This window comes from Sturnus vulgaris, chromosome 5, assembly GCF_052056855.1.
Source record: "Sturnus vulgaris isolate bStuVul1 chromosome 5, bStuVul1.hap1, whole genome shotgun sequence".
Lineage (NCBI taxonomy): Eukaryota > Metazoa > Chordata > Aves > Passeriformes > Sturnidae > Sturnus > Sturnus vulgaris.
In genome coordinates, this window is record NC_142247.1 from 69,004,090 (window position 1) to 69,023,251 (window position 19,162).

Sequence of the window (19,162 nt, forward strand, 5' to 3'; positions counted from 1 at the left end):
ATGTGCATTAAACCATGGATTGTCTAACTGTGAGTCAGTTCAGCAAAAGGTGACACAAGTAGGTAGCATTTGCCCTAAAACAGGGTAAATATTTTCTTATACTAATCTACAAAAAGTGGTTCTATATATATACTTTAATGAGAAAGTGAGCCACCTAAAATGGCCTTATCAAAAAACTTTACACTGCCTGAAAAATGTAAAAACTATTACAGACCTCTAGAGACTTAAAATCAGACAGTTTTATTTCTCAAACTGTTTTGGAAGTAGTCTGTTAGAAACCAACATTCTGTGCCTCTGGACACATATTGCTATTGTCACCAGTGACCAGGCAGAATGCCAATCCCTGTATAATACTTTCAAGTCTGTTTTTTTTTTATTTTTTTTTTTACGAAATGAAAAAAAACAAAACAAAACAAAAAATCAACCAAGAAAAAAACCCAAAACAAAAAAACCCAAACAAAACGAAACAAAAACTCCAAGGAAAGAAGAAAACCAAAACTAAAAAAGAAAAAAAGGAAAGAAAGAAAAAACATTTTGCCACAGGTTGTTTTTAAATCCTATCATTAATTTATCTAATAATAAATTTCAGTCTTGCATGAATGCAGCAATGTTTTTTCACATTGACTTCCCAGAATTCATAGCTAGATGAGGTCACATGCAAATTTCAAAGGTCAAACTAGGTCAGTAGGAGAACCAAATATGATGTGAGGTCAGAAAGACATCAGAAACAATGACGGGACGATGAAACTTTTTTTTTTTTTGAGACGCCACAGGGACATGCTAGGCAAACGATGGGCTAACGGGCATGGAGATGTCTAGGGAAAAAACAAGGAAGAGGAAAAAAAGTTACACAGAATCTATGCAGCACAAACAAAATCACTTTTATGGGTGCAGGAGAAAACTAATGCAAATCTTTTATCAGTAGAGCCTACGAGCCATTCACATAATTTGCATTAACTTACAATACTTGTCAACAAGAACACAATGGAACCCCAAAAGAATCCATCTGAAAGGAGTCAGAGAAAATGGATTCCTCTTTGGGGAGAAAAGAGAGGAAAGAACCAGTTTCTACAAATGTAACAGAAAGGTTCAGGGAGAAGGGGGGGAAAAAGGGTCAGACAACTGAACTTTAAACTAGGTAATGGAAACTACGAACAAAATAACCAGACAAATACAAACAAGAGGATAAAAGCATGAACTGCAAAGGGTGGAGGGTTCAACAGTGAAAAAGCGCCCATTCTTGGCACAATTACTCTAGAGACTACTTCAAAGGATCTAGCTAGCATAGAGAGCTGCTCTTTAGGTATCCAATAAGTTAACAATAGGCAATAAATAAATTCCATTATTTCTGAGGCAGTAAAAATTTTGTATAAAAATAGAAATGCTTTTTACAAATAAAATTTACAGGCCTGTGGCTTTCTTTTTTTTATTATTATTAAATTTATCTCTCAAGAAACATCAAGTATTGTCACTCATTTTATTTTATTTTTTTTATTTTAAACCCTGTAGCTTTAGAAACAGATCTCTAAATCTTTTTTACATTAATCCTTTCCAAAAAAACAAGAACTTAAAAAAAATGAAATATAAAGACGACCAGTGTAAAATCAGACTAATATATAACAATACGTTGATTTGAACCGAAAAAAAAATCAGATCTTCTCAAAAAACAAGTTGATGTAGTGGAAAGACTTGTTTCAATTTTTGTTGCAAAATAAGTGCTTCAACTGGCATGAGGCCATTTTGTTTAACCTATAAACTGCTGGTGCCACCCTGGTAAAATACGATCCATCCATAGAAAACAACTTTTATTGTGTGCTAATGGCACCAGGGTTCACAGAGTTAAATTGCACATTTTTTTTTGTGTCTGTGTGTGTGTGTGCTGTTTGGAATTTCAAGACGTTTATTTTTGTTTCAAAAAGGAGATAAATTATGCTGCAAAACAAAATACAGTAACACAACTCAGTAATTACTTGGCTAGGAAATGGGAGCCAAGTGTAGTAAGGACAAGTGGGGAGATGGAAGTGGTAACTGTAAAAATAACTGTCTCTTGGTGAAGGTTGGCTCTATGTTCTTTCTTAACCCCCCTGCAGAGGACAGGTTTTCTCATGGGACTTACCCTAAGAAAGCTAAAATAAGAGCAGTAAGCATCTGGGGTTAAGATCAGTAAGGTTTGCTGTCATTTTTGGAGCGTTTCAGCTGAACCTTCAAGCGTTTCATGCCAATCTGAAAGCCGTTCATAGCCTGGATAGCAGCTTGTGCAGAGACCGGATTGTCATAGCTAACAAAACCTGTGAGACACAGAACACAGCAGGAGACACAGTCAGCTCTAGGTTACAACAAATGTCAGAAGGCATTTTGTTAGAATTTTATGATTGCTATTTATTTGACACATTTATCCTGCTTTCAATTAATTCTTTGATCATGCTTCACATCCCATTTCCTCTCCTGTTTCCTTTTGCCTTCCTCTTTACTTTCAGAACATTTCTTTACTAGCTGAGATGCAGTTGGCCAATTTTGGTGCAGTGCAGTTTCCATTCTGTTATTTATCTACCTACCTAAGAGACTGAAGATATTTATTACTGTAACACTTTTCAGTGTAGTATCTACATACCTCCCAGTCTATTAGGAAGTGCTATTTAGGCCAGTCTGCAAAAGGGAAGCTGAAACAGCAAGCCTGCTTACAGAAGCAACCTCTAAACTGCCTAAACCCACTGGCACACGTGGGTGTGAGTTCATGTGTGCTATGGAACACTCATTTCCTTGGGCTTGGCCTAGGACAGTTGCAATATTAATATTTTGTAATTTTACAGCTCCTTGCAGTTCAAGATCTCAGGGTACCTGAATGTTAGTTAATTCAGTCTCTTAGTCCCCAAAGGAGCACACAAACATCAAAATTAAGCAGCATCATAAAGACAATGGTAGGGTTTGATGAGAATTCCAAGATCTGCTCCTCGTGTGTGAGCACTAACTAGGAGGATAATGCTTGCTTGGGTAATTCAGAATGGCTGGACTGGCTCAGATTTCTTTTCCCTGGGAGACTGAAAATGTTCTGCTCATAATATATTCAAATCTCAGTGATTCTGGAAGCTCAAAGTTCATTTTCATATCTGGGCCTCCCACTTGTAATTGCAAAGCTTGCCTAACTGCTGCTCTGCCTCAGCTCAGGCTAATTATTACTGTACTCAGCCTGCTGTTATGCATCTGCTTTGAAATGCTCCCTCTTCTTTCCACTCGAATTTGCCTTAACATATATCCCTTCACACTCCTAAAGCATGGATGCCACATGCTTTGTCTTCAGTCCCAATGCACAGGTTTCTCAGTACCTCTCTTTCACCAACCAGCTTTATTAATTTGTGCTTAGGGTCTGTGTACTTCTTGGATTCATAACCTCTTTTTACCATTAATTTAACCTATCCTTTCATGGCTCTTGCACTGCTGCCCTCTTCCAATTGCAGAGTCAGTGTTATTACACTTTACCCACTGCATGAAATCCTCCCCCCTTATCAAGGTATCCTTGTCCAGCTGTTCTCTTTCATAGATCATCCCTCTGGCTTCACCTTAAATCAACTTCACCAAACTATTTAAGTTAAGACTCTTCTCTGACTTCTGTTCCTTCCACTCAAAATTACCTCTCATTTAAATCTCTGCAGACCTTCTCCTGGCCAAAGCCAATATGCTCTATCCATATTGTCATGTGGCTCGTTACTTGTTACCTGCTTAAGGGACAATAAATATTCCTCCATACCTTCCTTGGTTTTAGTAACTCTTGCTACTTCCTCACGTTCTCCCTGAGATCATTCCCTCTTAAATTTATTGCCAAATCCTAAGGAGCTTCATCAGTCTCTTCCTTTCTTCCTTTCCCCTATTTGGTTCTAGGATATCTGTTCACATGACTCCAGTCATTATCTTTGCTCTGTGTCCTGTGTCTCCTTCCATTGGCTCTAGGATTGCCTCAGGGATAGAAAAGGGAACTAGCATGAGTTGGGAGGCAGCTGTAGCACTGTTCAGGCAGATGCTCCACAACTGAGCTATAGCTACTCCTACCTACCTTGGCAATTCAGCATTTCCCTCTACAGCTTTCCTGACCTTCACTTTATTCTCCTAAGTGCATATTATTGCTATGAACTTATCATCACTGTAGTTCCTTTCTTTTTTACCTAGTTTTATCCACCTGGAAAGTAAGCAAGTGATCTAAACTAGTCACATGCATGTGGATGGTGAATGAAGAGAAGGAAGCACACTGCTGGCATCAGCCCCTGACATTCAACTGTTATTCTGATACACAGTTTGTCTCTTTACACAGAATGCAGTATCTACATTAGCTTGTTATGCTCTCATCTTCTTCCTTATTGAGAACCTACATTTATAAAGCATACTGAGGAATCTGGAATTCCTTCCCTTTATTTGTATTTTTCTGATTGCACCCATTCACCATTTTTTGTCTGAATTTTAACTCACAGGTTACATGAAGTTGGAATGATGTTTCTTACTAATTCTCAAAGACCCTGTCATGACAACTCTGATTTTTGCTTTAGATCTTTGGGTATCTCTATAATTAGGATAAATAAATTTCATCATTCAAGTAACAATTTTGCTGTAAGGCCGTCTGCATTTCTGCTCTGATGTAACTGGGTCCCCCCTCCTCTGCCTTACTTACATATCTCATTTTTCTTATTATAAGGATTATGAAAGGCAAGAGATAAGCTTGCAGAGTGAAACTCTTTGTCTGCTGAGTCAACTAAAGCCCATGGAGCACATGAGAACTCATGGAAGAGTACTTCCAGGTGTAAACACACTGTCCTGTCATCCTCATCATAATTTAATCCTTTGAGCATTCATTCTGGTTTGGACAAGAAAAGAAAATATGCCTAAGTCCTTTTTCTGCAAAGAAAAGGAATTTTTCATTTTTACATAAAGATTCGTCACTGTCTATCACTCACTCAGAATGAACCTTCCCTTCTCATTTCTGCCAGTGGACAGACTTAGATAATCTTTACACCTTTTGGATGTTCAACCTGTTCTCGTCTGTAATTTGATTTCCTCCTCCTTTGGGCAGGAGATTGGAAACTCCAGAGTAGGAAACCCTAAGTATGTGCAAACTATTGCAATTACAATTACTGTTATAATTACTATTACTAATATAATTTATATTACTATTACTGTTATAATTACTATTACTAGCGGCAAAAAGACCAAACCAAACCAACAAATAAAAAAACAAAACTCAAACTGTACCAAGTGTAATGACCATTAATGATTCAGCAGAGAAATGGGTTCTTCAGTGGCACTAATGTCATAGTTTTTGGGTGGGAGGACAGAAAAAAAAAAAGCTTTTTGAAACACAAATATAGGACTAAAACAACAAATAGGTAATTCTTGCTAATAAAGCTGAGGAGGTGCATGCAGACTGTGCAAGTACATTAAGCTAGCAGGACTAATTCTGGCTTTGCCTGTGATTTGCAGCATCACAAAGTAGTCACCCACTAAATCGGAAAAATCAGCTTCATCTGCCACTTCTACTTTTTGTTTTTAAAGCAGAGCTCCCTCCCTGGTGGCAGAGTATCTGGGAAGGAAGACTGAGAAATGGAAATATCAGTGAAAGCTGCCTAAAACCAAAAAGACAGAGGATTCCTCCATCCGTTGGGTGTTGACACCTCCATTTTCCCTTAAAGAAGATAACTTTATTCCCTTTAAGAAGATCACTTTATGTCAGGCAATTGTGTCTCACAAACCCAGGAAAATGTGTAAGAAGGTAATCAAAGAGTAAAAGAAAATGCACAAAAATCAAGTGTGGGAAATGATCTGATGAATTGAGCCACCTGCCCAAACTAATTTACATTCTTTCAGCAGTCACCACAATTGCTGCATTTCGATTAACGTAGCTTGATTTGACATTTCATCAAGATTCCTGGAGACCTCAACAACGATTTTGTAACCCCAACATACTAACAGAACTGGCTCCAGATCAATGGGGAGTCCATTTCAATTCCACTTTTCAAATTTGCAAGAGCCTCAGAGACTGCTTTAACCCATTGCAGACACAGGCTGGACTATACTAGTCTAGATATGAATAATTTTTTGTAAAGCCTAAATAGGTGAATGCTTCAAAAATGAACTGTCAGACTGTGGGAAAAAGCAGAAAGAATGTCACCTCTTTCTGTGAACTGAATCAACTTTCCAAGTGTACTATCCAATCCCCTTTTGTCATATATACAGTTGCATTCCTATACTCTGGGAAAGAATCGCCACTTTTAAGGAAATTACAATATTTTACAATTACAATTTTCAATTTTTTTATTACAATTGTCAACCCTTATAAAACTCATGTTTAAGAGATTCCTTCCTCCTCCTAAATCCTCCCTGTGTCTTGTATAAGACCATAATTATTAGCCCAACGCTCCAGAAGTTTACCACTCACATTCTCTGCTCCACTCCATCAAAGCACTGAACTGGTACATCTCTGCTATTCCAAAGACATCAGCCCTCTTAATCAACCCTAAAACTATTTTTATACCAGCACATCATCTCTTCCTCTGCTGTGATCTAATTTTCTGACAGCTCAAAGTATTCTCTGGGAAACTTGACACTGATCTAGTGAGGCTCTTCATCCTTGCCCTAAGGTAAGGGAAATACCACCTTCCATAATACCCTGGAACCCACCCACAACAGCTGGAGCTGCATATCTAGACATCAACTGTCTGCAAAATATTCTGAACTACATGTACACACCATTCAGTCACTAATTGCAAAATCTTGTACTTAATTCAGAAGAAAGAAATTCCTGAAATGTAGAAGCAATGGGTTAAACATAGAGCTTTTTTAAGTGGCTCAACTATACAATAGAGAATAATTAAGTATCCATAATAAGGCAATTTAATAGTATACTAAATGACATTCCCCCACATAGGGTGTAATTAGTTTCATGTACTTGACACATTCATGCAAGATGTCAGACTGGAAGATTATTATTCTTTTTTTTCATATCCAATTTTTAGTTAGAAGTAGTTTGTCTGTGCATCTTCCTGCTCATTTGAGGATTAACAGTCCATTGTTTTTGGAATGATTTTCCAGTATGACATTTCTCACATTGCTGTTAATTTTCTTTCCTGCCCCCTTTTCAGTATAGTGCATGTGGCTTTTACTGTTTGATTTATTAAATTTGACATACCAAAGCACTTGCTCAAATTGGTCTGTTTGTCAATGAAGACTTTAGCCGAGATAACATTTCCAAAAGGCATGAACATCTGCAGAATGTCCTGGTCTCCAAACTCCTGGGGGAGGTGGTAAATAAAGAGGTTTGCCCCTTCTGGACCTTTAGGAAAATAAATAAAAGAAAAAAAAAAAAGTATGAAAACAGCTATTACAAGTGCTACATTTAATCTGTTTTTCTATAATACTTACTGAAGCTGATGGTCAGAAAGCATTTCACTTTCCAACTCTGAAGGAACAAAAGCAAGTGGATCATCAAAGGAGCACAGATGAAATGCAGCTCTTTAGAGCATCCCATCTTGAAAAGTATTTACTTTGAAAAGTGTTTATTTCATAACTCTACTACAGAAGTAGTTAAATTCATTCTCTTTTTTCAATTTATATGAGTGTCTTTCAGTATAATTAAGGTTAGGAAAACAGGTACAGAATGTATTGGCTCTCAAAATACCCCAAGAACTGCACAAGGAGTCTTCTGCTGCTTCTAACACCTGCATGGGTTTGTCAGTTTAATTCCAGCTGCAGGAACTTATGGAAATGGAAGGAGGTGAGCTCAGATTTGAGTACCACAGATTTAAACTCAAAGGGCAAGAAAATGGTGCTGATAGGAATAAAAATAGTAAGACAAAACCCATCTTGTGACTTAAATGTCAGTGAAGTCAGTGAGAAAAAGACATTCAGAATTAAATTTGTACTGACTCATTTCAAAATGAGCTTTTTTTTTTTAATATAGATCCTTCATAGAAAGCTCTGTCTCCTGGAAGAACCTTTGTAAAGCAAGTCTTTTAAAGAAGTTCAAAATCAGGTAGTTGGGTTGAAATTAAGTGGCTTTAGAATTAGTTGAGTTTGCAAAGAAAGTTGTAAACTCAAAGGTGCTTTGAATATTTTTCTTAGAGACAAGATTTGAGATGCATATTATTAAAGGTGTAGGTTAAAACATTAATCCTAGTCCTGATAGGTTATTTTTTCCCCTAGCTCAATAGCAACACACTGGAAATGAGCAAAGATGCAAGGAAGAGTGTGATGGAGCCAGATGTGGGCTCCCCATGCAGGCTCCAGCAGTGTAAGTGGTATACAAAGGGAACAAGCATTTCTGCTAAAAACACACCTAGAATAGCCTGATTACATGTTCCCTTGCTTAATGGAACCTAAATGTGCCTCAGATGTGATGCCCTTGGTTTTCTGGAGAGGAAGAGGAAAGCATTCCTCAAATTTACAGAGTTCCTTCTGCAGCAGAGCCACGGAGCCTCACTCAGAAGGAAAAGGTAGCAGAGTTTGCCCAAAAAGGAGGAGATATATGAATTAGACAGAAAAAAGAAAAAAAAAAAAAGTATTCTGTCCTCAGGAAAAAAAAAAAAGATGAAAAACACTTGTCACTCGGAACTTTTTTCTTCTTGTCACAAGTAAACTATCATTCCCAGCAAATAATATTCTTTGAAATAGTAGGGGGAAAATGACTAAATAATATTTAAGAGCATATGCACGAGGCAGTTCACTGTGCTCCAGCATTTAATATTTATATAGCACTTTTCTCTGGTACTTGTTTATCCTCAGCCACTCCAGACTCTTCACAATTCCAACAGATATCATGGTAATAGACAAAACATTTTTGTCAGTATTCTGTAGTGGAATCCACTCACTCGAACTTAACCACCTACTAACAGATACAAGATATATAACAAAATTGCCATGTTTTAAAAAGGTTGCTGGCAATCAATGAATATAAAAAAATAAGCCTAAAGTTGATTTCAACGTTTCTGAGCAGAAAAAAAATTAAAATAGTTAGAAAAAAAATCAAGCTGTCCTTCACTATGTATCTTGTAATGACACCAAATAAACAATTTTTTTCTGGTGTCAAATAGTCTGTTGTCACTGACCAAAAGGCCTGAGGTGAAAGATAAATGCAAAAAACAAAAAAAATGGAAAACAAGATTAAAAAAATCCCTTTTCATTTTAAATAATTCAAGCTTTTAGCACCAAATGAAGGAAAGGCTTCAGAGAAAATATACATTTTAACTCCAGTGTCCCTATACAATAACTAGCAGAGGGAATGCCATATTTGTCTTCCTAGGAAACACATCCCATAACTGTACAAGATATTTCAAAAGAGGATAAAAAAGATTTCTCTTGAGGATATTATACTAGGTTTATTTTCAAAGCAAGAGAAATAGAGACAATATACATATAGTATTAGAAAGCATGCAGCATTTTCCTGTCTTTGCAGAATTAGCTGGAAATTAGGACAGGAGAAAGTAATGAAAAGAGAAACAGCCCCCCTCAAAATGCCTGGGAAGTATGAAGGGGAACGGAAGAGGGGAAAAGGGTAGCCTCATTTTCCTAAACACCTTGTAATTAGTGTTCATTTATTCTTAGCAATAACTTCCTGAGGTTTATTTGCTGTTGGTGTGGGGAGAGGGGAGCAATCATTCACTTAGCTGCTTCCTCACAAGACCCACAATTAAGCAAAGAACCACTCAAAGTGAAAGCGGATCTTGTCATTAGCTCAAAACCTTAATCAGATTAACTCCACTATTCCAGAAAATGGAAACCAGAAGACAAAACTGCATCCACAGAGGGATGACTTTTGTTAACAGCGCTTTTTTATGTGGTAGCTGGTAAATGCTTTTACATATGGAAGGGATGGGTGGCAAAGTGTAACTCGGAGGACAGATGGCTGAAAAGTGAAACACATTAGAGGTTAAAGAAGGTGACAGTGCTAAGCAGGAGGAAACTGGAGGAAGAGGAAATCACAGATTAGACCACCCGAGGCCTTCCGTGAAGCCTCGGAAACACGGAAACAGACGCGTGGCACGGCTGTTTTCCTTGGAAACAAGGAAACCGACGCACGGCACAGCATGGCCTGGGTTTTGTGGCGTGGGCACTTACCTTCCTTCTGGCTGCCCGCGGCGCTCTGCTGCTGCAGCAGGCTCTGGCTGTAGAGGGTGGGCAGCGCGGCGGCCGCGTACTGCTGGATTCCTGAGTAGGCCTGGGTGAGCGCGTCCATGGTGCCGGCCGTGCCGTTCGTCAGGCCTGTGGCGCCGAGTCCTCCGTTCAGGGCCGCCATACCTGAGAGCATTTGAGCAACTTTACAAAAAACCCAACAATAGAGAAAAGAAATTGCACTTGTTCATTAGTGCTTTCCGAAAGTCGTTGGTATTATACGACACTGACAACGACAGCGGTGCATGCAGCTCGGCACTTCACCAAATGGGACTGAGGACAAAGAAACACGACTTTGGCATCAGGATCACTTCAGCACAAGGGTTGCACAGTCAAATGGACTCGCATGCAGCCTGCTACTGGCAAGTACTACAGCTCTGTGCTCCCGAGAGCCTCTCTGCTCATCCTCCTTGACACCTGTGCTTCTGCTCTGGGTGTCTGAGGCTGGCAGTGTGGGACCAGTTTGACCTGTGTCCTTGTGAGATGGCCACTGGGAAAAGCAGTCCGTGAGGAAACCTGCTCTCTCTGACCAGGGTCTTCAGCAACAGCCATCACAACACCATATCAGAAGTGTTTATACACAGTAAGCAGAGAACTCTGATTAACTGCATTTAAAACAGGTCTTTTTCAACCTAAATGATTCTATTATAACCCTCTGTACAATTACAGGCTTTGTCCCTTAGGCTTGGGGTAGAAAGATGGACTGAGATGCTCTTTGCTTCCATCCTCCTCCTCTTCCAGTCTCTCTCATCTCCACAAGAGATGAACAGCAGCACACACAGAATGACTAAAAATACTTCATCCAGACTAGGCATTTTTCATGAAGAAACAAAAGCATTTATTTCTAGCAATGTTTTTCATCACAAGGGAAGCAGAGTCACTTTTTTTTTTAACTTACAGCAATTCTAAATCCTCATAAGTAACAGAGTAATTTAACTGGGATGGCTGCTAAAGAGGAAATTTCAGATGGGATTGCTAGCTGTGCAGAAAATAACATCCCTCATCCGTGCAAACAGTGTGGGCTACATAAGGAGTTGTACTACTCTGATTTGATGATGGACAAACTCCTGAGCTACAGCTTCTCTCTTTTGATTCCATTGCTCAGCATGGCTCCTAAATGAGTTATGTTGAAGTTAACAGTGCTAGCATGTCTTTCTGGAATTCCAGAAAAAGTGAATTTGCTGCTGGAACTTGAAAGCATGGCAGGGTTCAGAGCCCTGCTCATCTTCCACACACCCAACCTGCGTCAACCTGAGCACTGAGAGACCATCAGGACTGAGTCAGGGCATGTTTTCTGCACAATAAGCTATCCCAGTTTCTAGGTGAACAGCTCACAAACAACTTAGAGGGTTTAACAGGCCCATAGAGGTACAGAAGATCAGTCACTAGAAAAATGGGGGAGAGGGGGACCCAGAATCACCAGCAATCATTTCTTAGACATTGTGTAATGTTTTGATTGGTAAAATGGTGGGTAAAGGTGTGACTGGTGGTGTCATATTAAGACCCCAAAGTGAGGAACAGTAAAGAGAAGGAAAGGGTTTAACTTCAGAGCAATAATAAGGGTTGGTATGTAAATTGATGAAAAGTGGGGAAATTAAGCAGAGGACACTTTATAGTAAATTAATAATTAAATCTATTAGACTGGGAAACAATCTTCAAGGAAGATGGCAGAAACCTTATCACATGTGTAATTTAGATACAGGAAGAATACTGCAAGGGATTATCCAGCATTGACAGAGGAGGATAAAGATGCTGACCCCAGTATCCTTCTGCTTCTTATGTAGATTTGAAAAGCATATTCCTATGAGTCTCCAATAATCAGGACAATTGCTCAAGTGGCACCTTTTTGGCTCCACCAGAGTCTGTGCCAATTAAGAGAATTGTACTGCATAAATTATACCTTTTGATCTTTCTATAATTTGTGTGACTAAACACTTGACAGAGATGTGATATTCTTAGCCTTTCCTTAATAAAATGTCTCACTTTGAAGACTTCTTTCTCCTCCACCCCACTTCAGAGCATCGCTGTACCCTGATGGGAGGTACTGGCTGAACAAAAATCCCTGTCAGAGCTCAACAGACCCAGGTATTTCTTGTATAATGGTTCCAGTTATAAAACTGTATTGGGTTTGGGTGGTAGGGGGGGCAATAAAGGAGAAGCTGCTGGATGCCTCCCCTGTGTCCTACAGAGCCAATGCCAGGTGGCTCCAAGGCAGACCCACCACTGGCCAAGGCTGAGCCCAACAGTGACAGTGGTGGCACCTCTGAGGTAACATGGTAAAGAAGAAGAAAAAAGCCCTGTGCAATGGTAACTGCAGCTAAAGAAGAGAAGAGTGAGAAAGCGTGAGGGAAACAGCTTTTCAAGGTCAGTGGAGAAGGAGAGGCAGGAGCTGCTCCAGGGGTCAGAACAGAGATTCCCCTGCAGCCCCTGGTGCAGCAGCTGTGCCCTGCAGGTCATAGGGGCCCAGGGGGTGCAGAGATCCACCTGCAGCCCATGGAAGAGCCCACACCAAAGCAGGTGGATGGCCAAAGAAGGCTGTGACCCCGTGGGAAGGCAGGGCTGGCAGCACCTGTGGAGAGAGGATTGCACGGGAGTAGGTTTGCTGTCAATACTTGTGACCCTGCGGGGGACCAGCTCTGGAGCAGCCTGTGGACCAACACCACGGAGCAGACCCACGATGGAGCAATTTGTGGAGTGCTGCAGCCTGTGGAAAGGAACCCACACTGAAGGAGCAAGTGAAGAACTCTCTGCTGTGGGAGGGACCCCATGCTGGAGCAGAGGAGCAGTGTGAGGAGTCCAATCCCGAGAAGGAAGGAGCTGCAGGGGATGAACTGACCCCTGTCCTCCTGCACCACTGGGGAAATAGGTGAAGAATTCAGGAATAAAGTTAAACCTGAGAGGAAGGTAGGAGTGGGAGAAGGTGTTTTAAAGATTTAGTTTCATTGCTAATTATTCTACTCTGATTTGATTGGTAATAATTAAACTAATTTCCCCAAGTCAGGAGTGTTCTGCCTGTGATGGTAGTTGGTAAGTGATCTCTCCCTGCCCTTACCTCAATCACAAACCTTTTGTTATATTTTCTCTCCCCTGTCCAGTTCAGGAGGGGGAGTGATAGAGTGGCATTCAAAATATTACAATAACAACAATAATAATAAATTATTTTTATAATAAATGATATATATATATATATAATATATAATATATAATATATAATATATAATATATAATATATAATATATAATATATAATATATAATATATAATATATAATATATATATTATATATATTACTACTAATAATAATTTGATCCTGAGGCTGACTGTAGTCTCCTCTGATGTTTTATACTTAGGTTTCTGTCATTGCTTGCATGGGTGTATACACAGGACTGGCTAAAATAAAGGCTCCTGATAAAGCAGCCTGTATCTCTCTCTTTTTATTAGTGTTGAAATAACTTGATAACAGAGGTAGCATTAGGATACCATGTTATCTTTGGTTAGTCATTGGCCTATTAGATAAACATGCTTTGTGTTCCAGTGGGCAGCATCCTCCCTCTCTTTCCCCCAGACAACCCAGCCCACAGCTCTGCTCCTGGGAAGGGCACAGCTACTGCTGCCACAGCCCACGTGTGGCATTCACTTCCCTCCTGAGCAAAACAGAGCTTCCAACACTTTTTCTGTTACATTTTTATGAAATCTGCAAGGCCCAGCTGCTGTTACACATCTCTGCCATCTCTTTATTATCTCTACCAATGCACCTCAGTCATACACTGAACTCTGGTCCCTTCCTCCCTTCTGTGAAATAACCTTTTGGAGCCTTTCTACTTTTCTGAGTTTCTCTACATAATACAAAAGCAACAAAGCTTGGCAAGTCCAAAGGTCTCTCAAAGTGCTTTTCAAACACCTTCAAATCTATCATGAATAGTTTTATCTCTGTTTTACAGATGTAAATAAGGGGGCAAAAAGGCTAAGTGACTGCCCTGAGGTCACACACAAATACTGTGCCATAGCTGTCCAGTATCCTGAAAGTATGGTCTTCTTTCTTTATTGCAAAGAATTGCTTCCTCTCTCTTTAGTAATTTTTTCCTCATAATTCTTTTTATTACTTAGAATTCTTAAATTTATGTGCTCAAAGCAGACAGTCAAATGTTTTCCCATTTAAAGTTTTAGGTGCTTCAAGAAAATCCGAGAGAAGACTGAATCTCCACACTTAGGTATAACTACTGCCAAAACCATGGAGACACTTAAACTTACCATACTCCACTTTATTTAAGGCCTCCAGACATCTTTTTAAAATGGTTCTCTCTACAATGACATCACTATCAGCCTCCATAGCACAGCTTCTTTTCACAGACCCAGACAGGACCGAAAAATCAGATAAAAGTCTTCTAGTGAGCTCAGCATAGAAGACATTCTCCACGTGATTCTCACATGCAGGACATGGCTTAGGCAGAAGAGCATTTCTTCAAACCTCTGTATAAATCAATGCCCAAGTCCAGTGCCACCTTCTGATTAATTTTTGGGTTAAGCTCTGCTTGACTTGTGCTTTGGATTTTCTAATTTCCCAACTAGAAGCACATCACTCAATTCCCAATTTGTTGCACAGTTACTTCAGGAATGTCCATGGCCAGTGAATATTATAGTGGCCCACTTATGACCATGGTAAAAGCCATGTCAGTGTAGAACATCAGACTTACTGACATGAGGTTTCCCAAAGGCAATCTCCCAGGTGGGTTTGAGTGTGAATGTCTGAATCACAGTCATCAGGAAAAACCCCAAATTTTCATTAAAATAGACAGGGGAGGTTATTTTGAGCAATGCTCCACTATCATCAGCATCATGAGTACCAGAAAGTGATAACCAAATTCCCTTTGGAGGCAAACAGTGCCCTAATGCTGAGCTGTGTCATGGGAAAGCAGTTCCCCTCTTTAGCTCTCTCTCGTGTATGTATATATATAGACAGACATACCCACATACATTTTGTAAGCACTATACACATATCCATAGAAACATCCATGAAGAAGATTTAGGACTGCAGTCACTGTCAGTACAAATCCATGGAAGCAATGGTGACTTAAAACAAACTGAAATTTGGTACCAGGTTGTGAATACATCATTAATACTTAAAATGACACATGCATATAAGTTTGCACACACATCACCTCAAAATACTTGCTGAGAAAATGTAAACTCTTTGCTTGCAGCCTAGCAAGGGGTGCTAAAAGGAGTGCAATAGAAGGGCTCCCACACAATGAGATCACAGGATTCACTCCTGTTTGGTTTTGGTACATTATGTTGGAGTGCTCCACTGTGCCTGGGTTCTTAACACTTGCGGAGGGGAAGGACTGGGATGTCATATTTTGGTCTTGATATTGTGATTTTTTTATACACCAAGTGAAGCACAATGACTGTTAATCAGAAAGGACATTTAATGATTTCTTACTCATGACAGGGTAGCTCTCTTACTACAAGAGCTCACAGGAGGAGAGGAGGTAAGTTAGCTTTCTATGCATGCCATTTTCAGTGACTTGATTTGACACTAATGGAATAAGAAGTAAGGAAACTAATATCTGCCATTTTGGGACCTAATACTAATTTTACTTACATTGTCCTTGAGTTGTATTTACAAAGAGGTTGTTTTGTGTGAAATGCACATATCCTTGCCAGAAGCAAGTCCTGTTTTACACGAGACCCCATGCAACCATTCAACATTGCTACATGGACATCCATAAGCCCCCTTCCTTCCCAGCTCCCAACAATGCCAACCAGAGATCACAGAACAAAAAGATTGGGTGAGCAGCCAAGAAACAGTGACAGAAAGGACATCATGCACAGCATTAGAGTGAGCAAGAGATACTGAGGAGGACATCCATTCCTGAGGGTACATTATGATGGGTCATGGGCTGGCAATGACCAAATAGATTCCTTGCATTGCAAAAAGAAATGCAAGGAGCAACAGCAGCTAAAGAAAAAAAGAGGGAGGGGGAAAAATGCAGCTGGGCAAATCTCTTCTGTTCCAGGCAAAGGTGAAGTCATCACAGCAGAAACAATAATAAAAAAATCCTTCTTCTTCAAGAAAATCTTGACCATGGCTAAGAACAAAGAAGAATGTTCTAACAACTACTGGCATCTTCTTAGCTGGAGATGCCAGGGTTTGTTAAGATGTCATAGGATAGGTGTGTGTGCTCTACCATTACAGGTGACTGACTGCATTTTCTCCTACACTTGCCAATTAAAAGCCAAAGACTTGCCTTCATTTTTAAAGCATGTTGCTCTCAGGTCAATTAGATAATTCTTACAGATGTTTTAAAGGACTGCCTCTATGGCTAACATCTTTCTTAGCACTACATTTCTGAGTCAGGTTTTGTACATTGGGGTGATCCACCTGCTGTCAGACTCCCTCAATGAAAAAGGAGCCTCTTCTATAACCTAGACAACCCAAATCCCTGGTGACAATTCTTTTAATTTCTGAATGTACTGCAAGAAGAGGAGTCTTTATGCAGGGACACAAAGAAATTCACTTTGCAGAATAAACTGTGTGAAACTAAAAGACTCCAGAGAACTACATATGTAGTAGTAGTATGGAACTGACTAACTTGACCCCCTTATTTGGTGTAAAGATTAAAAATCATATTATCACTTTACAATTGATAGATTTTGTGGCATGATTATTGGGGAAGGCTGTCCACCACAGCAATAAATACTCACTGTTTACGGTACCTGCTAGTGCATTAATATTATTCAGTCCAACAGTGGCTCCAGCCAGTCCTTGGAGAGTACCCAGAGAAGTCAAAGAATTCATGGCCGCACCAGCTGTGGAATTAGCAGTTGATGCAGCCACTGAAAGGAAAAAAAGCAAAGCAAAATTAAGGCAATTAAGTTTGTTTATTTTATTTGATCACAGAACAGCTTACAATCACACACAGGAGCAAGACAAGGCTATTTGCAAGAAGGAAAAGAAAGAAAATGAGATCAACAAGACTAGTCTTGTTCAAGGCATTAACAGTATGGTTGTTCATGGGAAGTGTTGATGAGTCTAGAACTGCAAATACTGGACCACAAAATTGAGTACTGTGCTATTATTTGCAAATATAATACTAAGCCAGTATGTATGGGACCAGACTTCCTCAAAAGTTTGTCAATCAACCTAGCAACCCAGGCTGATCAGCTAACCAGGCTTGTGGGATTTTGCCACTCACCTCAAAGTCCATCATTAAGCAAACAAGAATTACTCAGTAATTTTGTCATACAACAGGTTAGTGTTCTGGGCCCCAAATGTTCTAAGAGTAAGTTTAATTATTCTAAGTGAAAACACCATGCTCTAGGACACTATGTGAACTTCAGTTAAAGACCTGAAGATTAGAATAAGAAGAATGACCAGGCAAATACAAAATGTAATTACTATTCATTTATTGTAGGCTTTTATCTTGGCGTTTGTATATAGACAGTAATGTATATGCACCCCTGTGATACTGTATGTATCCCCAAAAGCTTTGCCAGAGGGGAAAAGGTGGAAAAAATGTCCTTGATGCTACAATGTCAAGGGAATGATGAAGGTGGGTGAGCTGAATCCATCTAAATTATGTGTTTAGGGAGAAATTCACTCTCCTGTCAAAAAAAAAGTAATAAAGAGTCATAATTTGGGATAGGTTGGCTGAACGAGAAATACCTGTCTATCTCACAGAAGGGCCTTGGATAACCAGTGTAGATTAAAGACTTAACTCACAGGTAGGTAAAGGTATAGCAGATGAATCACACTCATAAAAGCTGCAGAAGCAATTAAGTTTTTAGCTTGTCTCCTGAGCCCTACTTTTGTGTATCACTCATAAAGACTTCCTTTATTTTTTTTTCTTTTTTTTCTTTTTAATTCTGTTATAAAGTTGCATTATCTTAGGAAAAGTCATTTAAAGTCAAAGTTTTGTTGATGATGTACTGGAGGCACATCATGTCTACAACCAGGCTTTTTTTGCTCCTATTCATTACCTAGCTATGAAATAGTTAAGATGACTTTTATTTGATGCTTTTTTGGGCTGTCAAACACATCAGATTACTCAGTGAACCCTTAAGAAAGTTAAGTCTCTAGAGCTGACAGGATCCAGTAAGGAAAGTAGGAGGTAACTTTTTCACTCTCTGGGTAAACCTTGAAGCTCTAACCTACAAATAACCTGCCTTTGCAACATTAAGACCCACTGAAGACAAGTTTTCACACTCTTGGGGCCTCAAAGTACAACAAATATTCTTGCTGTGAGGCAAGAGAGATTTCTAGACTCTGTTGTGAAGTCTTTGTCTCTTAGCATCTGTGATGTTAACTCGAATAATTTTATAAGTTGCAAACAGAAGCAGCTTTGATTATTCAATCTGTCCCAACAAAGCAATAATAATCCAATAATATCTTTGATTTAAAAAGTAATTAAAAAAAAAACAAGTAAAAAATTCCACTTTTTGCAGATAATTTGGGCACCAACAGAGAAGAGAAAACCAAAGTGAATTCCCCGTGACCAACACTGGTCTGTTTCTGTCAGTGTTCATTAGCAAATGATTTAAATGAAATATATAACACTCAAATCTGAAGGATCTTATTAATTTTGACTAGACTAAATTCTATCCATTTTCTGTTTTAGAGGATTATTACCATTTTCTCTTGAGGAAACACATATAGTTAAGAAATGAGAGAAACGGGGACTAGGAAACTGCCTGTAAATAACATTAAAGCTGGGGGCAAATAGCTCCTGTGAACAAGAGCCATATGCTTATGGATTGTCAACACATCTGTTGGAGAAGGCAAAAAAAAATCTGCTTAAAATCTTCCCTCTTGTGCAGCCCACAGTGAATTATGGAGGCTCTTATTACTGGATGCTCAAACACATGCTCCAGGGATGGTCAGTATCCAGGGCCAACATCTCTTTTCTTCTTTTTTTGGTTTTGGAAATCAAGTTTCTCTATTCCATCAGGCAAACAAAGAGCAGGTGCCTCAGTGCTTCTTCCACTTGAATCTTGCAATGCAGATTATCTAGTTTGCC

The 19,162-nt window shown here is 39.3% G+C and overlaps 1 protein-coding gene across 17 annotated transcripts in view; it reads right to left on the minus strand.

Annotated features, from left to right (window-relative positions):
- Window positions 1-679: 679 nt before the first annotated feature.
- The window catches only part of CELF2 (CUGBP Elav-like family member 2), a 535,828-nt gene continuing 517,345 nt past the window's right edge, over window positions 680-19,162 (minus strand). For 6 of the 17 annotated variants that reach the window (XM_088165948.1, XM_088165940.1, XM_088165936.1 and 3 more), the window contains 4 exons: window positions 16,851-16,982; window positions 10,093-10,290; window positions 7,169-7,312; window positions 1,464-2,288 (listed from right to left, as the gene is read on the minus strand). In XM_088165948.1, coding sequence (XP_088022074.1) covers window positions 2,161-2,288; window positions 7,169-7,312; window positions 10,093-10,290; window positions 16,851-16,982 — 602 coding nt within the window. In that variant the 3' untranslated portion in view covers window positions 1,464-2,160. Of the gene's footprint in view, window positions 816-1,463; window positions 2,289-7,168; window positions 7,313-10,092; window positions 10,291-16,850; window positions 16,983-19,162 lie in introns of those variants that run through there. The other 11 variants (XM_088165951.1, XM_088165941.1, XM_088165938.1 and 8 more) reach the window with 4 other exon arrangements.